The 12,178-nt window shown below is 35.0% G+C and overlaps 1 protein-coding gene across 1 annotated transcript in view; it reads right to left on the minus strand.

Moving 5' to 3' along the window:
* Window positions 1-511: 511 nt before the first annotated feature.
* Window positions 512-12,178, minus strand: part of AIF (Apoptosis inducing factor) — a 33,486-nt gene continuing 21,819 nt past the window's right edge. Inside the window, 11 exon segments of the mRNA XM_067132222.1 lie at window positions 512-2,772; window positions 4,039-4,194; window positions 5,820-6,004; window positions 6,143-6,254; window positions 6,803-6,822; window positions 6,825-6,923; window positions 7,063-7,260; window positions 7,643-7,828; window positions 8,999-9,174; window positions 10,691-10,821; window positions 11,591-11,703. Coding sequence (XP_066988323.1) covers window positions 2,701-2,772; window positions 4,039-4,194; window positions 5,820-6,004; window positions 6,143-6,254; window positions 6,803-6,822; window positions 6,825-6,923; window positions 7,063-7,260; window positions 7,643-7,828; window positions 8,999-9,174; window positions 10,691-10,821; window positions 11,591-11,703 — 1,448 coding nt within the window. The 3' untranslated portion in view covers window positions 512-2,700.

Genomic DNA, 12,178 nt, shown 5'->3' on the forward strand with positions numbered 1-12,178 from the left:
TTAGTTTGGGTGTCCTCCAAGGCACAGTACAGGACAGATGTTAACAATGTTTTCCAGCTCATGGAGAAGGACGGAGAAGGATACTCCTACATGGCACAATCTGTATTTATGCAGGAACAAACATCAGTACCGCTACAGAAAGGCATTTATAATGCATTGCTACTTTGTTTAGCTAACCCATAGTAAAGAATTTGTGATTCATGAGGTGCAGTATGAAATAATTGATCCAACAGCAACACAATTGCTATAAGTGGTGAGTTATCAAAGCAAGTTTCATTACAAGCAAACCTGCTCTCACAGTAACTACTATAATTTCTTCAGGGCACTACTCTGCCTTTGGTATATATAAATAAATAAGGACCTTTATTTGCATAGTTTATGACTTGCTGCCATCTCAAATATTTTATCTGATCTCCCTGGGAACCTTTCATAGCAAAGACGTGAACCATCTTTGAATACCAGTTTTCAAAAGAAATAGCAGACTTAACTTCCGGAAATAACAGCTTCGAAATATATTAAAATAGTTTATTCTAACAACCTATTATGTAATGCCACATATGTACACAGTGTGCAGAAAATCCTCATGCCCAGTCTTTTATACAACTCATTTATTCTATGAAATAAGCATGGGAAATTTGAATTAGGATGAGCCAATTACATGCTACTACAAAATGACGATGAATATACAATATGGCTTCTTGATGATCAACATGTACTAATACAAACATTAATTGGCTCATGGATAAGTGAATGAAGATACTGTAGGAAAATGCATCATTCTTAGAAGTTTTCCATCACAACGTACGTGACATCAGCAAACCTGAATAGCTTACAGCTACCTTATTTGATTCACAAACGCTGTGCCTGTGTTTTACAACAAAAGTCTACAAAACTGACACAAGAGGGGGGTTCAAGTGCTGCATAAACAGAACTGGGATAACTTTTGGCACAGCATAAATTGGTAGCAAGATAACCATAATCTTTGCATAAATGGAAATGTAAAGTCTGGTGTCATTCAGACAGGCACAAAGATGATGTAAATTTCTCCTTCAAAATGCACAAATAAAAACTGACACCTTGTCCCCCTAGATTTTCACATATTGTTTAATGTCAGTATCCCTATCTCCATGCATGCATCTGGAAACGATGTAGTGAACTGTATATTATGAGTCACAGTATAATACAAACAATTTAGTAAGTCTACCCCAAAAGCATGCTTTAAAAAAAAAAAAAAAAAAAATGCTTACATAACCACTTTGACTTTTTTTGAGAATTTCAAACAACGCAATCAGTTTCTTTAAAATTCAAACTTCCTAAAATTGAAAATAGTGCTTGAATTCTACATTTCTAAAAAAAAAAGAATCAAGTTCAACCAGAGGATATTGCAGGAACATATTCTGGCAATAAAATCCCTTGATCAACAATTCCACAAGACAATGTCAGTGTTACTTTCTCCTCAACCTATATCATCTTTGGGATAAACTTAGCTCTGCAAACTCAAGGAGAACCTTTCAGAAGTGCAACAATAGATACCCAACATTTCAGAACTTAACTAAACTATAAGCATGTATTGAAATCTGAAAGGCTGTTAAAAGCATCAACCATTTCTCTCTCATCCCTTGTAAACTTTTCAGTTTGTGGTCATGAGCTAATTACAAGGTTGAAATGTCAAGTCCTATAAACTTCTGAATTCCCCAAGAGCTTTGTTAACATGATGGGTCAATTAAATGCACAAATTCAGCATCATCATAGCCAAAAAAATGGTCAAAGAATGTAGAATGCCAAAACTGCTGTGCATTTAAAAAATACAAAAAATGCAAAGCAAAGGAACATAAAGATATAAAAGGCCAAGAAAAAAATATAACTGAAATTGTCTTGCATCTATATGAATACCAAACTTTGTGTAATCTTAGCTTTAGTGCAATCAAATGACAAATTATCAGTGAATAAGTCCTACATACAGCAAAACAGTATTATACTGAAAACACATATTCTGCACCATACAAACATACAGTAATACATGAAACCTCAACATCAGCAAAGTTGTTTAAATTAAAATGGGGGGGGAAAATCTCCCATTACTCATTTCAAATCATTCGACCTGAGAAAAGGCAATTAAGCGTTCACTCGTCTGCACGGGAAGGAAAAGGGATTAAAGAGGCAGGCAGGCTATGACCACCAACTAATGGAACCTATTTTGAGTTGTATTACTTTCAGAACTCTGATTATAAAATTCATATGCCTCTAAAAATACAGAAACTAATGGAACTCCAGTGATAAACAGTTTTGCTGTTCATGTAAAGCTAACTCAAGATTACAAAAATAAATTTTGGCATCCAGAGAAACCTCAAAACTTCCGACGTAAAAGTAAAAGGCGTCATATCTTTTATAGCCAGAATTCTATAAAAAAAAAAAAAAAAAAAATCACCTTTTTAAAATATAGCTCATGAGGACCTTCCACAAAACTATTGGCCCAATGCTAGTGAAACAATTCCCATAAATACCATTTTTACATCTTAAAAAATAAAAGATGCCAGCACCCTCAAACCAAGTACACAGCAAAGTAGAAATAAGAACTTTTTCTTGTTAAGTACTCTCAGCACATGGCACCTCTTTCATCACGTAACATGGAACTTGAGCGCTAGAAACTTGTATGTACACATTGTGAATGACTTGAACAACATGCTTTCAGCTTGGTAATTACTCGGAGTGCAAACTGAAGAGTTTGGCTACTTCACTCAAGTCATCATAACTCTTCCCTTCCTTGATTACCTGAAAAGATTTCAGAAAAAATGGTTGCTGTAGTGCAGATGTTTTCACACTTCAAGGCTAGAAAATGTATCGAAAGTATTTCTTGCATAATTTGCACAAGTGGCTACAGCTTTACAATGACCTAAAGCCAATTCCTAGTTACAAGGCAGTTTAATATTTCCGTCTACTCGGATCTAACATTTAGACCATTTGCATCATACATGTAAGAAGTCACGTTACTTTCATTCGTCAACTTATCACAACTTGTCATGGTCAAACGTGTTACTTGCAAGGACAATTATGTGAGCCGGTAACACAAGCATTTAGTACTCTAACATCTAGATATGTGTATTATACTGTATTAAAGGTGTGTGTATTATACTATAACAACAATATCCTAGTACTGTTCCATTATACAATCATTTCATTACACAAATATGTAAATAAAGTAACCTGGATTAGGTAATAGCAATTGTAACTTGTATATCTATAACAATATCAATATTATTGATAATACAAAAATTATCAATAATTCAATGTAACCTTAAGATAACACTCAATTTTCACATGGATTTACTTAAGCAAAATTTGGGTAAACTTTCAAGTACCAACACTGGGTATATAACTAACTATTTTACCCTATTGGTCCACTTCCTTATCAACTGGAATATTCATAAAAGACAAAATGAAACTCAATATGGGAAGTAAAGCATGGAAAGGAAGAAAGCATTAACCAATGAAAAACCCTATTTTGTGAACCTTATTACACAAAACACATCGAGGAACTCACTCTACATAGAAGGGGAAAAAAAGGAGTAAATAATTAATAACTAAAAGGAATGAAAGTTACAAATGAACAGAAAAGAAAAGAAAGAGTATTAATACTGTACAAGGTTAAATATAAAGTAAAGGGAATGATGGGTGACGGAACCATTCACATCATCATTATTGTGGGAATTTTAAGGGTTTTCTGTGGAGGGGCTTCTTTGGTGTGATGTAACTAGGTTGCATTTTCAATTCTGTGGTGTGACACTGGTAGCTAATTTATCTGCAACTGACTGATATTGTCTGATCGCAGTGATAAAGGAGAAAATCGTTCAGTAACAGTGGGCTTGGTTTTATCAGTCTCTTGTTATTGCAGGTGGCTCCTAAAACACTCTTTTGATATATTACAAATAATCATTTTACCAGCAATAAGATACATAAGTAAAAATCCCCCAGTTTCCTTTGAACAATATTACTAAGAAATCAATATCAATCTGTTTTCCAAATTCTACGAGGACTTACCTTTCTGGCAATTGGCATTCGATTGAACACATTCCATAAGACAATTCCAACTACGATGTTATCTCTGAGATAGAATATGACGCCTTTACCATAGTCCTCACCCTTGACGGGTACATGAGGTGCACTTGAATGTGCTAGGGAAGTGTCGGCTGCCATCTATAAATAAAATACTTAAATATAAATATCACATTACTATATCAAATTATTGTTTAGTTCTTGACAAAATGAAATTTCAGCAGTAAAACTACAGAATATCAATCCTAACAAACATTTACAAGTCTTCCAATGGCCACTATGTACACAACCACTGTTCTCTTACCGAACTCCTGGGCAGGTGTTGCTTTTTTTTTTTAATCGTCTGAGTTGGTGCCCAAAGCAGTTTAAAAATAATTTCATGGTATATTCAAAACAATTGTGTGTGTGCTTATTTCCCTCTCATGAACATGTTAATCAATTAAAATGTAATGAAAACTAAAATATTGAAAATACAAGAAATAATAATGTTCCAATGTTCTTAAAACAGCAATGAAAAGAAATTAATAGCTAAGGAAAGCCCAGACTAAATAATGTACCAACTACTCAATGTGACACAATTCATAAAGTATGACTTTTTTTTTTGGTTTCATACCAACAAAACATCATCTTACTACAGTGGTCATTCCCTTGATTTCCTTGACCTTACTTTATGTCTGGTTTCACTACTTTCATATTTAATATTTCAAGTGTTTAACAAGTATATATTACTTTCATTTAATAGTTTTGTTTTCCTCTGGCATTTTTATAAAAGATACCTGCATTTGCTTCGATAGAAATGAAATCCAACTGAGAAAAGCCCCTGTGCCAACTTTAGTGATAGCCAAATTAAGGGTTTGTCAGTTTGACAGTGCAAAATGTAGAGAATTTTAACTAAATCAGGAAGCTGTTTTTTAACATTATTAATTGCCAAGGTGGGCAGTTTGAAGGACCCCATTTTCCAGTCTGTACATACTAGAGTTCATCCACACTTGCTGGCAAAGTCCAATTAGTTGAGAAATTATTCATGACCACTGACTAGAATCCATGAATATTTAATTATATTATGTAATGTTTGGAGAACTGAATATCTCCACATAGAATCAAGACTTGAAAAGCAAAAGAAAATAGTTCTAATACGTTTATTTGATAAATAATGAAAAGGGTTCTGCTGTGTTACATGATAATGCACATATCTCAGTTTTGTTATATTTGTAAAAACTGCCTAGCGTGCACCTTTAGGTATTATATACATTCCAGACTGTGTTGTACTTTGCACTGGTGTAGGCATACTAAATATAAACACTGGTGTCAGTGTGTTATTTCAGGTAGTTCTAAAAAATGCTGACCAGGAGAACAAAATGTTCAACGGACTCCTACAGTGGGCTTCGTGAGACTGCAAGGGCATAAAGGAAGATCAAAACTTGAGAAAGAGAACTTGAAAAATAATTCTCTAACAGGATACTAAGTGACCTCAGGTCTTGTTATTTCCCACACATGGCTTTTATAAATTGTGTGCTTAATGGGTTCTCATCCCTCTATAATAAATGCATTCAGGATTTTCAGGTGAACACCTGAGTACTACATAGAGGAAGGAGTACTGTATAGCACATGAAATAAAATTAGTTTGATTATTTTCAACCATAGTTGATGGAACGGGATAAGATATACCATATTAGACAATGATATGCTTGATACAAAAAAAAAAAAAAATATGGCTACTTCACATACTTTGTAAAAGGGTACAGAAACAATCAAAAGCACCACACCTGTTCTGTTTCTGATCTTAGTCCTTCTCCGGTCTCTTCAACAACAGCCTTGGGGGTATCTTTGGCAGTCGCTTTTGCGAAAACTCCAACAGTTGGTAGGGATGAGTCAACAATACCAATTGCCTCGTATCCAACATCTGGCCCAAGATCAGACCAAAACATACTCTGATGCCAGTAAGGTTTTCCTGTTAGGAGAAAATGAAAATGTATTACGACATTATCACATTTTCCAGATTTAAACAGTTTCAGAAGTTATGAGAACTGCTTTTAAAATCCTATCAGAGAAATAATGTGACACAAAAATCTCCATTGTTCTTAATCACCTGCACCAGTCATGTTTTCTCCTGCCAGTCTCCCTGATACAATGGCATGGTCGTGATGTTCAACACGTCGGCGACCCAACTTGATGTCGTAAAAGCAGGCTGCATCGCCAGCCTAAAAAATGAAAATAATATATTTCAATACTTTCAGCAGACCAAAATATTACATACATTGTATCAGTGAAGGAAAATACAAAGAAATCCCTCAGTAAAGTATTCCATCACTTCTTTGACTGTTCATGTATTTCATCCTAATATATAACCTGCTTAGTATGATGACAACAAAGCTCTCAAAAGGCAGTTAAAGTATAAGGAATGAAGGCCATTACTAATAAACAAAAGTTGCAGTAGAGCAAAAGATCTTTTCTGATTTCCTGTTTATTGCCCCAACCCAAAATAATGTAGGATGATTACTCCAAATAAAATATTTTTCATAACCTTAGTTACTTATGCAAGAATAAAAGTTTTTTTTTTTATAAGACAAACTCCCACCCTGCCACTAATCTTGAACAGTACAAGTTGGTGTGACAAGGATTTGGTTGCATAAAAGACAGACAACCTATTATTGAAAATTATTTTATAAAACCACGGCACTTGCACGTACCCAAAAGAATTATATACTTTAAAAAATTATATAATTCACCACCACAGATTTAGGCTGACTTCTAATTCTACATTAACCACAAACCACCATGAGTTTCATCAGTCTCGAGACCTGACGATACTGCTAGATCTACATTTGGTTCCAAACCAACTGCTACAATGACATGATCCGTAACAACCTGAAAAGTCATTCGCTGATTAATTTCAAATAACCAATACATATGTGTTCCTGACAACGAATATGAAATTTCTTGCAATTGTAAAGAATCTTCATGCATCTGTATTAAATTTCCACCGAACTGTTTGTATGAAAAAATCACCTCTTGCAGAATTCAATGTGAGACCTTCCCCATCCTCTGTGGCCAGTTTTGCACTTTTGACGTAGGAATTTGTTACAATATTCACTCCCTCAGACTGGACTTTCTGAGTGGTCCAAGTGGACAGGTATTCAGGTAGAATTTTACCCATATTCCCTGATTCAGGGAAGATCTGTGTTACAGAGCCTTTGCAGTTCTTGGCTGTGGGAGAGAAAAAGCTTTTCATTAAAAGGTAATACTGCACATTATGATCACTATATTCTATTACTCAAAAATCTAAAAGTAAAAAAAAATACAACTACATATCTTCCCTTTGAAAATATATATTTCATACAGTATCTGTCTTATACGACTTATAAATCCGTAAGTTATTTACCGGAAAACATTTTAAACGGCACCAAACAACTGCATAAACAATGACATGTAATTGCCAACATCATCAATATGTATCCAGATACAGTGTCTTCACACTGCCACCTACTGTAACTTTGCTAGTTTTGCCAACTGTCCACACAGCTCAAGAAAAAGCAGCACTCATAAAGCAAAATGATTTTCAGTGAAGTAAAGGCAAATTTGTTCTTACCCATGTGTCCTAAAGCGCAAGCAAGTTCAGATCCTAGGAAACCTCCACCAACAATCGTAACATGTTTTCCTTCCTTGACGACTTCATGCAAACTCTTGTAATCGGCAACGGTACGAAACAGTGTAACGTGCTTTTTGACATCATCTTCAGCTCTCTCCAAGACTGGTAGTGATTTTGGACTGCCCCCTGCAAATGATTACAACAACAATATACAACATTCATAAAACATTCCAAGATGACAGGTAAAAATAAACTTTATGTAAAACACATGGCTACCTATATAAAGCACAAAATGTGGAGTAGATTTTAATTGTCAGTATTTAAGATGGTACTCATTTTTCCTCCAACAGAACTTAGATACTGTAGACTACAGATGATTCAGCTCTTACCTGTTACAAAATTTATTCCTAGTTGTTATTTAGCATGCTATTTATATTCAACCCCTTATACTTCCGAGTACAGATTTTGTTTTAAGCACTGTGATTTGAAACATTAGCAAACAGGATCATTTGCATAAAAAAACTGTTGAATCTCACTTTTCTCCGAGTGAGAAAATACATCCTTAACTCCGAGTGAGAAAATACATCCTTAAATGTATCCTTACAAGAACTACGCCAATTTACAGAACTGTTAATCCTCAATATTTAAGTGATTAAACTTCAACCATCACACTAAGCAAAGAACACAGTATTCCAATTGTATATTTGCATGGGATATGTGAACTATCATTATAAGTTTAAAAGCAAAGTATGGGAAGCCCAATTCCTCAACATTAAACTGAATGAAAAAGGAATAATTGTTTTGAAAAAGATAATTTCCAAACCAAGTTCAGCACTGTATATAAAATTACTCATACAAAACAATCTCATCTTTTCCTATTTCCTTCTCAAATCATTCATCAATATGATTGCAACATAGATTTAGCTGTAAACCATTCTTTACCTATGTTAACCAATCTCTGATGTCTACTATGCTAAAATGAGCTGAAATTACAATTTTTTACCACTCTAACCCATACAATTGGATTTCATGATTTTCTACCTTTCGAAGTAACTTAAAAAAAAAATAACAATTGAAAAACTGGCAAATTCTTCACCTACAAAACCAAAGCGCTTTCAAAATCACTGAGTGCATTCTTTGTTTCTTCCTATTTACTTGTACACATAAAAACAGACTAGAATTAAGACATTTGCAAGACATACAGAACTGCTAATGGCTTTGGTGGCCTTTAAAGCTTGAAATATCAGTTGCTTTTTCAGGTGGCTGACCTTTAAAAGCAACTGATATTTCCACCCTGTTTGCAATAACTTGAAAATAAAAATTTCATTACCACCTCCTCAAAAGAGTCAAGCTCACCTGTAGCAATAAGGCACTTGTCATAAGATACTTCAGTCCCATCGTCCATGAAAGCGCGCTTCTTGTGAATGTCAAGCTTGACAACTTTTCGGCCTTTGAGTATGGAAATGCCTCCATTTTCCCTTGTAGCTAGCTCTGCAACTGGGGTATAATACTCTTCGTGTTCGAAGAAGATGCTGGGAATTAAGAAAACATGGATATCAAATACAATGACAAGCCAAAGAATATACAACTAGTAAATTTATGGTAACTGATAAAACAACAAACAAGCCCTAAAACCCAACATTATTTTTCCCCAATGAAACTACAATCGAATAGTAAATACCAAAAACAAAATTCCCAAAAACTGACTGGAAAGAATAACCAAAAATTCTTAAGAGTAACCCTGAACAGGAAGGCTAAGTAAGCTGACCACCAAAAAACATGAGTTACAGTTACCACTGGACTAAATCATTAGTGTTCCTGTAAATAATAGATCTGCCATATAAGACAATCCCAAAGTAGCACACTCACTAAGCAAATGAGGTTTAATGGAAGGTACAAAAGGGTAACGCATACCCCCAGACATAACAGAACCATGGATATGATATAATCTCTTCTTATTGAGATTTTTGTATACATCAACTAAGTAGAATCTAGCAAACATGTTTTCACAATGCAACGAACCTGCTTTAAGGTTAACAGAGAACTCCAAGTTATACAGAACAATGAAGAGGACAATGCCAACTTCCAGCATCTTCATCTTGAGTTTCAAGATATCCTCTTGTGAACCCTCTAAGCACATCTAGGGAGTAAACTGTCAAAGCCAATACAAGGCTGAATTCTCTGACATACTGAAAATTAGGGTGACCTGTGTGAAGGAACATTCAAGCAGGGCAAAAAAGATTCAGTCCCTTGAAGATAGGTCCTGACGGCTCTACATGGGGGCGAGAACGGTTATCCTTAGATAGGTGCAGCAGTGGCAAAAGATTCCAAGAACAAATCATATTTACTAAAAGACTGTATCTTGGCTACAAACTCCAGGGAAAAGGAAAAATCCCACCGCAAGAACATGAAGACCACTGAAGTGCTCAGAGAAGGCAAGGCCAACCAAGAACAGTCTTATGGGTCACATCCAAAGAGGAAGAGGTAACAGGGACTCACAAGGTGAGCTGGGGAGGCTGGGCAGCACCAAGGTCAAGTCTTAACTTAAAGACTGCTGAGCTAGCCATCTTCTTAACATTCCCAAAGTAAACGAAGAATTTGGCTAAACTGGTAACAGAGGCTTTAAATGGATGAGAACCTAATTCATCACACCCAGCAAGGAATTTTGCCCACTTCCTTTGGTAAAGGGTAGTGGTAAGGGTTCTGCAAGGGGTGGCAACAGTTGTAGGATCTACCTCTGAAAGGTCGTTCTCTCTCAAAATACATTGAATAACCTCCTCGGGTGATTAATGAGGTTGTGATTCAACGCATTATATTACTTCATTTCATATAACAAGAATCTGTATGGTTTAGTGAAATCTACAGGCATGAATGTCATTTTATAACCAGTTGAAGTGTACTTAACTTTCAAGAACTTCAAAAATGCAAACAACAAAGTTGATTTCCCGACAACGAAGCAATTCATATTCATTCATACCTTTATTTACATTTGTATTTCTACTATTTTACTTCACTTTGTATCGGCAAACTATTCAAAAGCACTCTCACCTTCTCTCTTTGCCATTCCACTGCTTGAAACGGAGCTTGGAAGGTGTCTCCGGGTCATCAGAATACCACAGTTCTTTACTCAGTGGTGGTCTCATGTAGGGGCTCTCACCCTCTCCAGACACAACAAGTATCTGTTAAAAAGAACACTCAATTTACAATGCGCTTCATCAGAATGAGTAAACTTGCTGAAGCATCATTTTACAAACATTATTACAACACTTGATAAATTAAGCAGCTCAGAGGAGATACAATAACACAGTAGAATGACTTTAATCCCCTGGTATAATTAAGTAGTAAATTATTAATGCTGTGGTTTTGCAAAATAAATTAGCATCTTAATATATTTCATTTTTCCTAGCAGTCAATATCATAAATTAACATAAAAACGCTCTCTCTATCATACAAGGGAAAACAAACACTTTATCTAGTAATGCAAAAGTGTGTTCAGGCATTACTACATAAAATATGCTTCTTCCCTTATAAGATAATGAAACACTGAGTGAATTAAACTGGGAATAACTTACATCCACTGGGGAAAAATGGTTGACAAAACTTTTGAACTACAAATTAGAAATTCAGGTAGCCATGCAAACATTTACAGCTAATTACTCTACCCCTTCCAGAGGAACTCATTGAATTTAAAGTTACAAACTATAAATATATCAGAGTTCCTGTAACTATTCAAACAGTAATGTTGGTAACACTGTACAGCAGTTTAACTGGGCAATTATCTCTCAGAGCATAAACCAAAACTACATTCAATTTGGCGATATATTGCATTTTTTACTTAAATGCTGATGCAAATTTAACTGGGATGATTTAGCGTTCCAATTTCAACTACTCTTGGCAACTCTTAGCAAAGTTACCTAACAACTACGTCCTTAAAATCGCTAAACAGACCTTGGCTTTGGCATCTCGTGCCTTAATGGCCCTAAATGCAGCGACAGATGATGTACCAGCCCCAATGATCAAATATGGAACATGCTCAGGAATGGAAGGTTTAACAGCAGCAACTGAAATAAAAATAATTTTGAAAATTAATTTTTCTGACCATTTTTGAAGAAAAGGAAAAGAAATACGACAAATTGGCTTATACAATGAAAACCAATCGGTATTACACAAGAAAATGTAGCTTAAATGTTCAGATACAAAAAGAAAAACAGGAAAACTTATTTTTTTTCAATTTTACATTTGGCAAAAGAAATGATCATTAATTCAATATAAATACAGCATTAGTTTTTGATACCCCATTGTGGGAAGGGAGCCCACATTTTTGACTTGCATGCCCAGGACTACAACTGAGTTATTCGATTAAGGTCTCCATAATTAGGATGCATTTCCCTTTACTCTGTATTAGAATACAACACTTACTATGTACAACACATACAAAGCAGATGTACAAAACACATTACAATGAATTTCTGGTTCACGGATTTAACATACAGCACAGGGTAAAATACACACAAAATACGAGTGTCTAAACAATAT

Source organism: Macrobrachium rosenbergii, chromosome 31 (assembly GCF_040412425.1).
Source record: "Macrobrachium rosenbergii isolate ZJJX-2024 chromosome 31, ASM4041242v1, whole genome shotgun sequence".
NCBI classification, from domain to species: Eukaryota; Metazoa; Arthropoda; class Malacostraca; order Decapoda; family Palaemonidae; genus Macrobrachium; species Macrobrachium rosenbergii.